The sequence below is a fragment of the Physcomitrium patens genome, chromosome 19 (genome assembly GCF_059467195.1).
Source record: "Physcomitrium patens ecotype Gransden chromosome 19, ASM5946719v1, whole genome shotgun sequence".
In the NCBI taxonomy this organism is placed as follows: Eukaryota; Viridiplantae; Streptophyta; class Bryopsida; order Funariales; family Funariaceae; genus Physcomitrium; species Physcomitrium patens.
The window spans coordinates 2,177,999-2,193,368 of record NC_143428.1 but is presented as its reverse complement, the minus strand read 5'-3'; the positions used below and the strand labels follow the sequence as shown (position 1 = coordinate 2,193,368).

Below are 15,370 nucleotides of genomic sequence, written 5' to 3'. Positions count from 1 at the left end.
CTTGTCACTCAAATAGCAGATTATGAGCAATGCTACACCAGTAGTCACCGTGGCAGGACGATTTAAATAAAATAAATTAAAATAAAAGGAGGACCATCTCCATGTCCATCGAAAAAAAGTGATTACTCTTGCCATGCCAAGCAATTCCATAACCACCATAGAGTAGGAATCTAAACCAATCTGAGGAACAGGTGCTGAGACCCTGAGCAGAGGATTGATTTCTAGCAGCCAGAAGATGGCAGTCCAGTAGATCCATTGCAAGGCTGAGAATGATTGGCGCAGAAAGAAAGAGAGAGAGAGAGAAGATGAAACCATGAAATGCAACGATTCGCAACTGTTGTCGTCGGAATATGGACGAGGATGTGACAGAAAAGGATATGGAGCATGGGATCGAGGAAAGCGTAACAAAGGGACCATCCATTTGTGGCTATCCTCTCCGTCAATGCTTTCAGGCTCTCTTTGCGCCCGGATAAGGCGCTGCTCACATCTCTCCATTCAATTCCACTGCCCCAATTGCAAGCGCCACATACAAATCCATGCCATTCCACTTCCTCTCGCAGGAGAAACATTGCACCTCTGACTGTCCGTGATCTGGTAGGAGTCCCAGTCCCTCTCTCCTAATCTTGCTTCCGTTGCCATGCATAGCAATCGTAATTTGAATGTTCTTAAGTTTAGCAGCCTGAGTAAGCCGTGGGGCTGAATTCGGAGCTCGAAATCTGAGTGTGTGGTTAACACAGCAGACGAGACGTAGTCGGGATCGGGTTCCGGAGGTGGTTGTTTTCGTGCATGGTTACTTCAGATTCGATTGTCGAAAAGAATTGCACGAGGTTGGGCTGTTAGGCGTGAAGCCTGCATTGATTAACTTCAGGGGTAGTCTGCACGTGGGCTTCGAACCAATGTAGCGAATTCTGTCACTTGTGTTCACGGGGTGTGTGAGATGTAGTGTTATGCTAGCGAACCTCTGAGTTCGTCGAGGGTAAATTTGCCAGGAAGGTCTCTCGTAGATGTGACTGTTTCATGCAAAATGGTCCGTTATTACCAAGTAGAAGATAGATGGGCTACCACAGTGTGGAGTTCCAATTTGGATCATTTCAGAAGATCCAGTTCCAGTGGATATCTAATCCTCATATTGTACCTAACTTGCTCGTGATGGGACTTTTATGAGTGGGCTCTTCTTATGCAGTCGTCTGGGGTGATGCGCAGAAAGAATTGGCGGATGGTGAGGGCTTTGTAACCACGAGACATCATCCTTTTATCGCTCGACCTGCGTTGAAAGGCTGCATCACACTAGGGATACAGCCGGCGAATTTCTCACGACTTCCACCATGTCGATTGCCGAGGTTACCAACGTGACCGAGTATGAGGAGCTCGCAAGGCAGAAGCTGCCGAAGATGGTCTATGACTACTATGCTTCGGGCGCTGAGGACCAGTGGACCTTGAAAGAGAACCGCAGCGCCTTCGAGCGCATCAGGTACTTCTCAATGCACTCACTTGGTCGCCCTGAATCCCCTCTCCAGATGTAACCAGCCCTCCAATCTAGCTCGAATTCCTCCAAAACCCTTCCCGTCTCAATACGCTTTAACACTCATAAGTGTTAAGGCATGTGCAGATTCCGGCCACGCATTCTTATCGACGTGACCAAGGTGGATCTGAGCACCAATGTGTTGGGCTTCAACATCTCCATGCCCATCATGGTCGCACCCACCGCCATGCAAAGGATGGCTCACCCAGAGGGAGAATTGGCCACCGCAAGGGCTGTTGCCAAGGCCGGGACGATCATGACGCTTTCGTCGTGGGCCACCAGCAGTGTGGAGGAGGTTGCCTCCGTTGGACCAGGCATCCGCTTCTTCCAGCTCTACGTCTACAAGGACCGAAACGTCGTCGCCCAGCTGGTGCGTCGTGCCGAGCGAGCCGGCTTCAAGGCTATTGCTCTGACCGTCGACACACCTCGCCTTGGACGCCGTGAGGCCGACATCAAGAACAAATTCGTGTTGCCGAGCCACCTGACTCTCGCTAACTTTGAGGGCTTGGACCTGGGCAAGATGGACAAGACTGCGGACTCAGGATTGGCTTCCTACGTCGCTGGTCAGATCGATAGGTCCTTGACCTGGAAGGATGTGAAGTGGCTGCAGACCATCACCAGCCTCCCGATTCTTGTGAAGGGAGTCATTACCGCCGAAGACAGTAAGTGCATTTCTCCACAATTTTCACAGTAATTCGCCATTGAAATTTCGAAACCTGCCCCATCCCGGCAAATTCTTTTTTCTCATGTCTGGGCCTGTAACTGAACCTTGAATGTTAATTCGATCTGTGCAGCGGAGCTTGCTGTCCAACACGGAGCTGCAGGTATCATTGTGTCTAACCACGGTGCTCGCCAGCTCGACTACGTCTCTGCTACCATCTCGGCTCTTGAGGAGGTGGTGCAAGCAGCCCGGGGCAGGCTTCCCGTCTTCCTCGACGGAGGTGTCCGACGTGGTACCGATGTTCTCAAGGCTCTTGCTCTCGGAGCATCCGGTGTCTTCGTCAGTAGACCTAACCTCAAACTTTCATTCTAAAGCCTTTTACTGCAAGCAGAATTGGAATATTACGTTGCAAGTTTTCTATTCTTCCTGTGGGTTTTATTTTACCTGAATTAACTTTGGATATGTCGGTGTTTGCAGATCGGAAGGCCCGTAGTGTTCGGCTTGGCAACAGACGGCCAAAAGGGAGTGGAGAATGTGCTGCAGATGCTGAGAAGTGAGTTCGAGTTGGCCATGGCGCTAGCAGGCTGCACCAAAGTGTCAGACATCAAGCGCTGCCACATCCAAACCGAGGCTGAGCGCATTCACTCCAAGCTTTGAACAATGCATATGCACATTCAACTACCTTGCCAATTCGGCGACTAAACTTGTACAATCGATCCAATTGTGGATTTCTACATGCTAGCTCAGAGAAATTATTCTTAGAGGGAGTGTGAAGCATTTCGGAACTGAAACAAGTGTCTCTTCGGGAAATCGGTTGTTTTCTATTTGTTAGACTACAGAGAGTAAAGTTACTGTCAGCTGGAAAACTTGCACCCGACTTCCTTACGCAATTGGCGATCCAATGAATACTATGTATTAGAAGTATCTTTGTCATTTTCTATCCTGTGTGTGCACAACATGATTGATCTACTCCACTTGCTTTCTGTTATCTCATCGTAGTGAAAGTCCAACAACAAACGTATGTTTTGAACTGCACAAAGGCGAGATTTGTCTCTTACACAAATCTCCCCATTGTGAATGCAGAAACGAGATTTCTTAACGCATGTGTCATCTTCTAAACGGTGGTTATCAACTCGTGGCGTACCGTTGGCCCTTCTGAACTCTACTGCATTCATTACGGCAAGTAGCTACAAGGGTACAAATATTTAGCACCAATGCTTCCCGCAACAATCTTCATTCTTTCAAATTCACAACCCATGTTAGCAGAACTGATTCAATCAGCCAATGCACCAACTCTCGCAGTCCGTAGAGAAAAATACTTAAAGGCACTGTTACTCGCAATCTCGCTGCAGCACTTTTACCTCGCTCCACAATCGAGAGACCATGAGTAAGATTTTAGCTGCTCAATTGGAATTCTAGAAAACTTTCAACTTAAATTACAAAACGTTGTTCTAGCAATTGTACTTTTAATAATACTTAGTAAGTTAAGTTACTACTTGGTGCACTCTTAGATCTATAAAGTACATTTGGGTTAACACATCAGGATTATTGTCTCTTTTATTCACAAAATTATAGTATAAAATATTTAATTTTAGATCTATTTTTCTACATCTAAAAATTAAAAAACCTTTGCTTATTCCAAATATGTTTTAAGTTTATAGGCTTGTAAAAAATTTAATATTGTTACTTAGATTATAAATATTAAAAGAAATATATTTATTTTTAAATAATATACTTGTATAATCAATTTTTTATGTATTATAATTATTAAAAGATACTCTATTAAATACATAAATACCATTTTTTTGTTCTAAAATTTGGGATTGATTATTTTATTATAAGAAATTTGGTGACATTTCTTTTTGCAAGTAATTTAGATACTTCAAAATGACATTATCATTTAAGCCACTTTGAAATAAATATTTCTCTAGGTATTAGATCTCTACCTTTTAAATCAACACTTCTACTTTGTACATGATGTCTTTTTATAGAACATTATATAACCAATACTTCTACCAAACAAAGAATCAAAGCTACCAAAGTCTTAGCAATAATACACTTAGATCTTTGTAGTTCTATACAAATCTCTTTTTTTAGGATAATAATATTTTTTCTACCAATTATAGATAATTACTCTCTATATATTTATATCATTTATAGGACTACAATCAAATGAGTCTAATGGTGATTTTAAAGAAGAAATTCATATCTCACAATTAGAACAATTTATACTTGCAAGTTGCAAGTCAAAAGATTGTTGCATAAACAAGTTCTTGTATAGAGTAAAATACACATCAGTTTTTTAGTATCAATTATTTGATAGCAAGTTTTTAAACCATTTTTTGAATTTATAAGACAAATATTTACATCATATAATCAAAACTCTAATTTCATTCTACTTGGTTATTATATAGATAATTTAATACTTATATTTAGTAATCTTACATATTCATCAATCTTTATTATTTTATACTCACGATTTTTTTTAATATTAACAACTTTGATCTTTTGTAGAAACTTTAAAATTCAAGTTCAAAAAACCAATTAGCTTCAACACTTTTCTTATTACAATCAAAGTATATTGATGTTTTTCTTACAAAATTTGATATATCTACTTGCTTTTATATTGTTACACAATTAGAAGTTGGTATAAGATGCTTCAAGATTAAAACAAAAAATCTTTCATCTAATTAAGTCCAATAAATGATTGTAGTTTTGAATTCACAATTACTTAACTATCTCTAATAGTTGGTCTTATGTACATTTATAAACCTTGCTTTTAGTGTAAATCACTTAGCTTACTTTATAATTAAGTATGAAACTTTGAATTGGATTGCACTAAAGTTGTTCTCTTGTTGTTTGAAGAAAACATTCAACATTAATTTTCTTTACATAATTTATCTTATGTTTTTGTTCATTTATGAGCTAAAAGATTGGTATAACAGAAATTGAATAAATAAAATGATATTAATAACTAGAATCAATATTTAGATTTTCAAAAACTTAGTGGCAATTTTAATCTAAATATAGCAGAAACAACCAATTGTGGTCCTATCTTTAATCGTGACAAAATATATTACTTTTACTGTAACAACTAAATAATTATTGTTAGTGCTAATATTGTTGTTAAAAATTATATTTTTTATTTAAGTATTGTAGACTATATAGGATAATAATTAATTATTATTATTTAATATAAAATTAAGTATTACTTCTTAAGAGAGAAATTGTGTACTAAAGTCCTAAACAATGCAATTGCACAAGGACTAAATACATTTATTACCAATTCAAATACTTGATGAAAAAAAAGACTTATAGATTTCATTAAATACTTTTAATGATATAGTTGAAGAAAGAAGGATAGTTTTACATAATCATATTAATTATATTATTATTTTTATTAAAAATATTATATAAAAATATTTAATTTTATTAGCCATATCTTTTGTCTACTTGATCCTACTTGTTTAACGTTTTTTTTTTTTTTTTTTTTTTTTTTATTATTAAAGATGTATATTTAAGGTGTTATTTTTTTTTTATCAATTCAATATATTATTATTATTATTTTATATATTCTTCACATGTATTTCTTATCAAATCTAATTATTAATATAATTTCACATCTATTTTTCTTCATATATTTTGTTGGAAAATAAATCATTTATAAGTCATCAATCTATAAAATGATCTTTAGAAAAGATTTTTATTTATTTATTTATTTCTAAAAAGTTGAGTTTTAAATCTTTATATCAAAAATAGAAAAAACTCTAAGTGCTTCTTTAATAGAGTTGGTAAATACTTTTGATGATTAAAGCCAACTTGGTATGTAGATCTATTTATTAAAGAAAAAAAAATATGATATTTGAGAGTAGAAAATATGATATATGATCAATTATTTTTATATTTGACAAATATAGCTATTAGTTGTGGATAGTCAATCTTTCTCATCAAAATGTAGCTCCAATGAGTCATAAATATCAACATTAGGACTAATAATTATGATAATAAGAGGAATTAGATAGAAGTAAAAATAACTAAATTTTTATAATATCTTGTGAAAAACCTTCTTAGAAGCTTTTTAAAAAAGAATTTGACTTTACACGTGTTTTTAGGTGATTCATAGGTTAAAAACTTAGCCATTAAGTTGACTACATGTTGCACATATTTACCAATTATTTTATAAGTTGGCCATGTCATGAATATGTTAAAAACTTACCTTACAAGTTAAATGAATGTCTCACAAGTTAGATACAAGATGGATTACCTATAGAATATTGTCATGTAGCTTCTAAATTAAATAATATATTTAGAGGCAACAATGAAGCTATTTTCATTCTTACCCAAGTTCTTATTTTTTATTTATTTATTTATTTTAATAATTATTATCTTATTTTTAGAATCTCTAGTCTCTTTATATTTGATAATAGCTATTTTAGTTTCTATTTTATATCAATCTTTGATTTGTCTACTTTTTTTTTTTTTTTTTCTTTTTTTCTTATTTTTTGAATATCACAAGAGTATATTGTTTTTTTTAGAATTTTAATATAATTTATGTCTTTTACAGTTTAATAAAAATTCAAGTATATTACTGTAGAATATGTAAATAAATTTTGTGGTAAGTTACTGGTTGGTTATTGATAATCTTGAAAATTAGATTTATGGTTAGGCAGTTTAGTTGGTAACAGTAGATTGTTAGTGGAACAAATGGTTAAGAATTCAAAGAGTCATAACATTTGGAATCTGCTGGCCGACGGTCCATCTTTTGGTAGGATAAAGATGTTCAAAAAACGGAGATCGGGGCGAGACTGTGAAAGTCGTAAGTATGGGTAAGCTTGGTGCTACCTCTTTGTTTTCTTTGTTTTTATTATTTACTTATGAAGAATTATGATTGAGAGAAGTATTGTTGAAACTGTGATTAGAATATTATGGAATATGATTTTGGATTGACCGTTTTGGAGAAAATCTGTGACCTTGAGAATTGAGATTATCGAATTGTGTTGTATTAAGTGAAGATATTGAATTCTGTGTGATGAATTGAGAAACTCAATATAATAAGTAAGTTGGAGATCAGTAATTGAATATATATAAACCACAAAGAGAGTAAGTGGAAGATGAATTGATAAGAATATGGAAGTATTGTTGAATTGATAGTCGTAGAATGGATTATGTGTTGAATTAAGATGGAAGTAGTAAGCCTTGGTATATTGTAGTTTGATAATTGATTTTAGATAGCTAGAATATAGTCAATTGTGATACTAATAGACCCAATTCATATAACTAATCTTTCCTCATCTTCGAATCCACCTCTATTAGTTCAATTGCTTTGGTACATTGAAGCTTGAACACAACGAAAACAACATTTTGGCGCCGTTGCCGAGGAAATGATAACAATATAAAATGTTAGGAATTGATTGTATGAGAGATGGAATTATATGTTGAATGAGAATGTGAGAAGAACCTGTTTTAGGATTACAAATATGTGAGTTATAATTCAAGGCAGTATTGATTTTGTAAAGAAGAATGAATGATTATGAGTGATAATCATGAAGGAGAGGATTATCAAAGAATTAATCGACAAGCGAAAGAAAGATAGGAGCAATTACGCATAAGAAATCTCCTACCGGAATGACAAAAAGGAATTGTAGGTCCAAATAAAATCAAAGGAAGAAAAATTCAAATTCAAATAGTAAAGAGACCAGTGATAACACTAATGGCCGCAAGAGTGCCAGAAGTACCAATTGCAGTACAAATGGGAGCAGTAAGAGATCGAACTACAAGTGTGGCACCATTACCTATTTTTAGTGGTTGGTTGCGCTCTGATCCCGATCATCATATATCTCAATTCTTGGCAGCTTGCTTGGCTAATAATGGTAGAACTGAAGACATTTGATTGAGATGGTTGCATGCAACTTTAAAAGATACAGCTTTTGAATGGTATAATCGACAACTAGTGGGTAGATTTCATAATTGGGAGGCCTTGAGGAATGCCTTTCTAACCCATTTTAGACCAATTGGATTTGAAGATTGGCTTCGAGAAAGTTTTATGAATAGCAAGATGTTTGCAGGGGAATCAGTATAGTCCTATTATGGCCAGATCATAGATATACTTCATAAATGGTCAAATAATCAAATGCCAGAGGCGTTTATATTGTTGACATTAATCAATGGTTTGCATCCATGTTAGGGACATATTCCTTAGAACTTTCTAGAGAGAAGTTTCTAGAACCTTCTAGAAAACAAGCCTCTGGAACCTTCTAGAAGAGAAGCCTCTGGAACCTTTTAGAGAGAAGTTTCTAGAAGCTTCTAGAAAGGAAGTCTCTGAAACCTTCTAGAAGAGAAGTTCCTAGAAGCTTCTAGAAAAGAATCCCCTGGAACTTTCTAGAAACTTCCTAGTTAATAGAAGTAGCTCGAGAAGTTTCTAGAACCTTCTAGAAAGGAAGCCTTTGGAACCTTCTAGAAGCTTCTTAGTTAATAGAAGTAGCTCGAGAAGCTTTCTAAGTAGGAGTATATATAGGGATCGAGGCTGAAGAGTTCTTCAGTCTCGACAACACATCTCTTGGAGTTCTAGCTCACCTTTCTGGTGTTGTTCTTGTACTCATCTGTTTAATCTAGTTCTGCCACTTCTTCTTGAACTTCTTATTAGATTTCAAGTCTGTATTTTGTGTCCGTGACAGTTTGTCAAGACTACACTAACTTGAGATATCAGAGCTAGTTCTTTCTTAGTAGAGTGTGGATTACCCCTCTACTTGAAGGTATACTAGCATTTTTTAGAGGTTGCGGATTACCCTCCTCTAAACTGATACTTCTTCTGTTACAATATTGGAGTCTTATTCTTCTTGGAGAGAGTGGATTACCCCTCTTCTTGAAATTCTTAAGGCATTTTATAGGTTGTGGATTACCCTCCTATAAATCAATATTGCCTCTTATAGGGTCATTTTTGTCCTTCTTTTAGAATGGCCGGAGGTCAAGACATTAGTATGACAGAAAGTTCGGAGTCTAAGTTAGATGCTATTATGAATGCCCTCGCTACGTTATTACAAAGAACTGCAGAGATTGAAGGAGTGGTGGCAAGGCTTCATAATGATGGAGTATCTGGGATAGCACAATTTAAACTACACCAGCCTCAAATTTCGGCACTTGGAGAAACAACTTTACCTCAGGTTCGACAAGAACCACTAGTTCTACAATATAAGGAGCCTCGAGTTAGCCTTCCAGATAAGTTTAATGGAATACGTTCCAAGTTTTGAGGATTCGTCAATCAAATTAGGTTGATAACAGTTTTACAGCCCGAACGATGTCCAACGGAGGAGTCACGTGTTGGGCTTGTTGGAACCTTACTTACGGGACAAGCTCTATCATGGTTTGCTCCTTTGTTTGAGAAACGATCATCCATATTAAACAACTTCGAAACCTTTTTGGAAGCATTTGCGGAAGCATTTGGTGAACACAATAAGGTTCGATGGGCTACAACAAAGATCCGGTCGCTACGACAAGGGATGCGTTCTACATGAGTCTATGCTTCGGATTTCAGGCAATTAGTATGCAACATCAATTGGGATGAAGAAGCGTTGATGAGTCAATTCTATTGGGGTTTAAGAGATGATGTGAAGGATTTGCTGTTAACTCTTCCTGATCCACGAACGCTCAATGAAGCCATTAGCCAAGCTGTGAAGTGCGATAATCGCCTATTCCAACGTCGCCAAGACCAACGCTCAAGACAACATACAATTCGCGATGCTCCAACTATGTCGGCAAGCAGTGTGAATTCGCATTCAGAGGTGGAAGACATGCAAATTGATGTAGTACGTATCAAATCTCTTACTATAGAAGAAAAAAAGCGACGTATGGAGGAAAATTTATGCTTGTATTGCGGTGGAGAAGGCCACAAAGTCGGAAACTGCCCCAAAAAGCAAAATCGAGGCATAGTCAAGACTAGGGGAGTATTTGTTCAGGAAAACGAGGATGCCCAGCCACAGTAGGAACCGTGCGGCTGGACAATGAAATATCCCAACAACAATCAGGTTCCTTTCTTTTTGTCCAACCTGCACTTTGTTTTACAATCCCTCTGTTTATCGGCCCTCAAAAACTGAGAACCTTAGCACTACTAGACTCAGGAGCATCTGCTTATTTTTTAGACGAAGAATTTGCAAAGCGTCATAAGATCCCTTTAGTACAAAAATCAAAACCTGTTCATGTTGAGGTCATAGATGGGCGACCTTTATTGTGTGGTAGCATCACCCATGAATCAAAACCTATAGAAGTAACGTTTAAAGACCATAGTAGTCATATTATTTTTAATATTATTAGAACCCCATTAAATCCTATTATTCTTGGTCTTTCTTGGTTAGAAAAACACAATCCATTGATAGATTGGAGGTTGCGGAAGATGACTTTTCCCACAAAACCACCCAAGAAAAAACCTAGTAAAAAACCTCGAAAAAAGAAATCCTTATTCATTGGAGCAAGAGCGTTTATAAGATCATCTAAGGAAGGCACTCCATTTGTCATTTATGCGGCTCTAATTACCGAGGAGAAGATCTCAACAGCAAGTATACCGGAGCAATATAAGGATTTTGAAGACGTGTTTCAAAAGAAGAACGCCGACATACTACCGAAACATCGACCATATGATTGTGCCATAGACTTGTAAGAAGGAGCACAACCACCTTTTGGCCCAATCTACAATCTATCGCAAACGGTGTTGGCAGGGTTGCGAAAGTACATCGACGAGAATCTAGCCAAGAACTTCATTCATCATTCAAAATCATCAGCTGGAGCACCCATCTTATTTGTGAAGAAGAAAGATGGATCATTACGGATGTGTGTGGACTATCGAGGCCTCAACAAGGTAACAAAGAAAAATCACTACCCATTACCCTTGATTTCTAGTCTCTTAGAACAACTTGGACGTGCGAAGATCTTTACAAAAATTGATTTAAGGGGAGCTTATAATCTCGTACGAATCAAGGAAGGAGATGAGTGGAAGACAGCATTTCGTACAAGGTATGGTCATTTCGAATATAATGTCATGCCTTTTGGTCTTACCAATGCTCCAGCGGTTTTCGAACATATGATGAATGACATCTTTCGAGAACACCTCTACGATTTTGTTGTCATCTACTAGGACGATATTCTAATATTCTCTAAAAACGAGGAAGAGCATGAGGAGCATGTTCGTTTGGTCTTGGAGAAACTACGCAAGCGAGGACTATATGCCAAATTAGAAAAGTGTTTATTTTACCAGACGGAGATGGAATTTTTGGGATTCATTGCGACTACAGAAGGTTTGAAGATGGACCCGAAGAAAGTAGAAGCAATCATGTCTTGGGAGGTTCCGAAGACGGTTAGAGACGTACAATGCTTTCTTGGTTTTGCTAACTTCTATCGAATCTTCATCAAGAATTATTCTCAAGTTGCTGCTCCTCTCACTCGATTAACATGCAAGGATAAGTTGGAATGGGAACCTTTGGCAGAGAAGGCGTTTCAAGATTTGAAGACAGCATTTACTACAGCTCCAATTTTGGTACATCCAGACTTTACAAAGGCCTTCTATTTAGAAACTGATACTTCAGATTTTACTTTGGGAGCTGTGCTTTTACAAATGAGTGAAGATAAGAAGTTCCATCCAGTTGCATTCTGTTCTCGGAAGTTCTCTGCTGCTGAAATCAATTATGAGATCCACGATAAGGAACTTCTTGCTATAGTGGATTCTTTCGAAGAATGGCATCACTTTCTTGAAGGAGCTGTACATCCAGTAACCGTATATACGGATCACAAGAATTTGGAGTATTTCATGACGGCTCAAGTTTTAAATCGGCGTCAAGCTCGGTAGAATATGTCGCTATCTAGATTCGATTTTGTTATCACTTATCGACCTGGAAGACAGCAAGGACTATCTGATGCTTTATCAAGGAGATCGTATCTTGCACCAAAGGTTGGAGAAGCAGCATTTGATCAACAATGTACAACGTTATTGAAGCCAGAGAGATTTCAACTTTGTGCTACTATTGTATCATTTGATGCTGTCTTCCGAAACCAGGTACGTGCTATGACCATTAAAGATTCAGTAGCCATTGATATCAAGCAACGTACCAATGACGACAAGTTCAAGGTGGAAGGAGATCTTTTATACTTTGAAGAGCGATTGTACATTCCAAAAGGACTAGCACGACTCCGAGTTCTTCAATCTCGCCATGATTTTTCAGCTGCGGGATATTTTGGATTCAACAAGACCTTGGAGCTTATTTCCCGAGATTTTTGGTGGCTCCAAATGTGGAAGGATGTGAAAGATTTTGTCCTCTCTTGTAACATCTGTTCAAGATCTAAGAATCCTCGGCATCACCCTTATGGACTTCTACAGCCATTGCCAATTCCACATCGACCATGGTCTTCAATTTCTATGGACTTCATCACGGACTTGCCATCATCAAACTCATTTGACAGCATCTTTGTCGTGGTAGATCGGCTTACGAAGATGGCACACTTTGTTCCTTGTAAGAAGACATCGTCCAGTGAAGTCACAGCAAGACTCTTTCTCGATAATGTGTATCGATATCATGGACTACCAGATGATATCATATCAGATCGAGGTACCCAGTTTGTGTCAAAGTTTTGGAGATCTCTCTTTGGGATATTGAAGGTGGATATCAAGCTTTCTTCAGCTTTTCATCCTCAAACTGATGGCCAAACGGAACGGGTGAACCAAGTCTTGGAGTAGTACTTACGATGCAGCATCAACTATCAGCAAGACAATTGGACTGCATATCTACCGCTAGCCGAGTTTGCATATAACAACACCCTCCATGTGTCGACGCAACAAACACCATTCTTTTCCAACTATGGGTATCATCCGAAGCTTGATTTATTGAGTCCGTCAACAAATAACAATCCAACAGCTGAAGGATTTGTGAAGCAACTATCAGAGCTTCAAACTATGTTGAAGCCTCAATTACAATCCGCTCAAGAATCCTATAAGACGTCTGCAGATAGATTTCGGAATCCAGCACCTACTTTCAAAGTTGGAGACAAAGCCTGGCTTCTTCGACAAAATATCAAGACCAAGCGACCATGTGATAAGTTGGACTATCAAAGATTGGGACCATTTATCATCCAGAAGCAAATTAATCCAGTGGCACACTGGTTGGAGTTACCGGCTTCTATGAAGGTACATCCAGTCTTTCATGTTTCTCTGTTGGAACCTTATCGAGAGGCATCTTTTCCTTAAAGAGTGCAATGTCCGCCACCTAGTATTGAAATCGAGAACCACTAAGAATACGAGGTTGAAAAGGTATTGGATTCACGGCGAAGGTGGGAAAAGTTAGAATATCTTATTCATTGGTGCTGCTATGACATTAATGAGCAAACGTGGGAGCCAGCTGAAAATCTTGCGAATGCGCCACAAAAGGTACAGGAGTTTCATCAACGACATCTCAATAAACCTAAATCAATTCTATGATAGCTTCTTTCTGAAGCTTGTTCTCCCATCAATATAAAAAAAAGGGAGAGCACCAGCAAAATTCATAGTTGATGTAGTTATTTTCTCCAAGATAGATCGTAGTTTGGTCTTTTGATATGCATAGCCAAGAGATAGATACTATGCCAGTCAGAGTATTGCAACCGAGTAGCTCACGAAGGCGACTCCGAGATGAAGAACTATATGTACTACGACGACGATGGAGGATACCGAGTAACCGATCACTGGTGATCGTATTTGAGATCGAGCTTGCTTACGATGGACAACGAGAAGGCATGTTTGCTGGACTATTTCACAATGAGGACATGGAAGTTTATGCTTGGTCAGAAGTCGAAGGCGTGGGCCACTACCGTTGGCTTCAAGGGTCGATGAACCACTTGCCTCGTGAACAACAGTTGGAGTTCATAGTAGAAGTTATGCGACAAATCTTCATTTTCTTGCGTTGGTACTGATCAACAACATTGCTTCTCAGAGACCTCGAAGCTAAAGGAGGGGGTGATGTTAGGGACATATTCCTTAGAACTTTCTAGAGAGAAGTTTCTAGAACCTTCTAGAAAACAAGCCTCTGGAACCTTCTAGAAGAGAAGCCTCTGGAACCTTTTAGAGAGAAGTTTCTAGAAGCTTCTAGAAAGGAAGTCTCTGAAACCTTCTAGAAGAGAAGTTCCTAGAAGCTTCTAGAAAAGAATCCCCTGGAACTTTCTAGAAGCTTCCTAGTTAATAGAAGTAGCTCGAGAAGTTTCTAGAACCTTCTAGAAAGGAAGCCTTTGGAACCTTCTAGAAGCTTCCTAGTTAATAGAAGTAGCTCGAGAAGCTTCCTAAGTAGGAGTATATATAGAGATCGAGGCTGAAGAGTTCTTCAGTCTCGACAACACATCTCTTGGAGTTCTAGCTCACCTTTCTGGTGTTGTTCTTGTACTCATCTGTTTAATCTAGTTCTGCTACTTCTTCTTGAACTTTTTCTTAGATTTCAAGTTTGTATTTTCATACTCAAAATTATTGAAGCGACCGTGGTTGTATCAAGCTAAAGTTCAAAATGACTAGGGCCGTGGTATATTGACAATTAGGAAAGTAATAATAAAATTGTGCTTCAAATGTACCTTGTCCAATATCACAAAGAAACTCAAGTTGTCAATTTAGAATTCACGTCGGATTGTGAAGATGAGTCTACAGAAGAAGAAATTGGTGCACGTGACTCAATTTATGCTGATACAAGGTAAGTTGTTGAGCACACTAGAATGAACTACCAATGAAAGGGACCGGGAGAGTCTTTAGTTCTTCCAAATGTTATTTTGATCATACGGTTGCATATTGAATGAATAGACAAGATGTTAATCACGTTAGTGCTATAGAACTGGAATTGGAAAGTTCTAATTTGTCGGATTTTAAGAAAGATTTTGGAATTGAGTAGAACATTATTCCAAAGTCTCCTAAAATTCCACGATGTCAACCAATTAATTTAGGTACAGGGGAGGCTCTCCAAATCATTCAGATTTATAACGGTATAAAAAGCAAGGAAAAAGAAATTTGGGTGGATTACTTTTTAATGCATAAAACTGCTTTCGCATCATCGTATGTGGATTTGAAAGGAATTCTAGCTGAAGTTTGTAAGCATCAAATTATATTGGAGGAGAATACTATACTAGTACGCCAAAGACAACATCGACTTAATCCAAAATACTTACTTATGGTAAAAGAAGAATTGATTAAACTCTTG

At 37.6% G+C, this 15,370-nt stretch overlaps 1 protein-coding gene across 4 annotated transcripts; it reads left to right on the top strand.

Annotated features, from left to right (window-relative positions):
• The first annotated feature begins 508 nt into the window (after nucleotides 1-508).
• LOC112296042 (glycolate oxidase 5) lies at nucleotides 509-3,121 on the top strand. 4 transcript variants are annotated; one of them, XM_024548135.3, is made up of 5 exons: nucleotides 509-594; nucleotides 1,204-1,471; nucleotides 1,610-2,184; nucleotides 2,317-2,522; nucleotides 2,661-3,121. In XM_024548135.3, the coding sequence occupies exons 2-5, from the start codon at nucleotides 1,326-1,328 to the stop codon at nucleotides 2,838-2,840; spliced, it is 1,107 nt and encodes a 368-aa protein (XP_024403903.1). In that variant the 5' UTR covers nucleotides 509-594; nucleotides 1,204-1,325; the 3' UTR covers nucleotides 2,841-3,121. The 4 variants fall into 4 exon arrangements, with proteins under 4 accessions (XP_024403903.1, XP_024403904.1, XP_024403905.1 ...); XM_024548136.3 differs by having other exon boundaries at nucleotides 1,184-1,471; XM_024548137.3 differs by having other exon boundaries at nucleotides 571-827.
• Nucleotides 3,122-15,370: the final 12,249 nt, after the last annotated feature.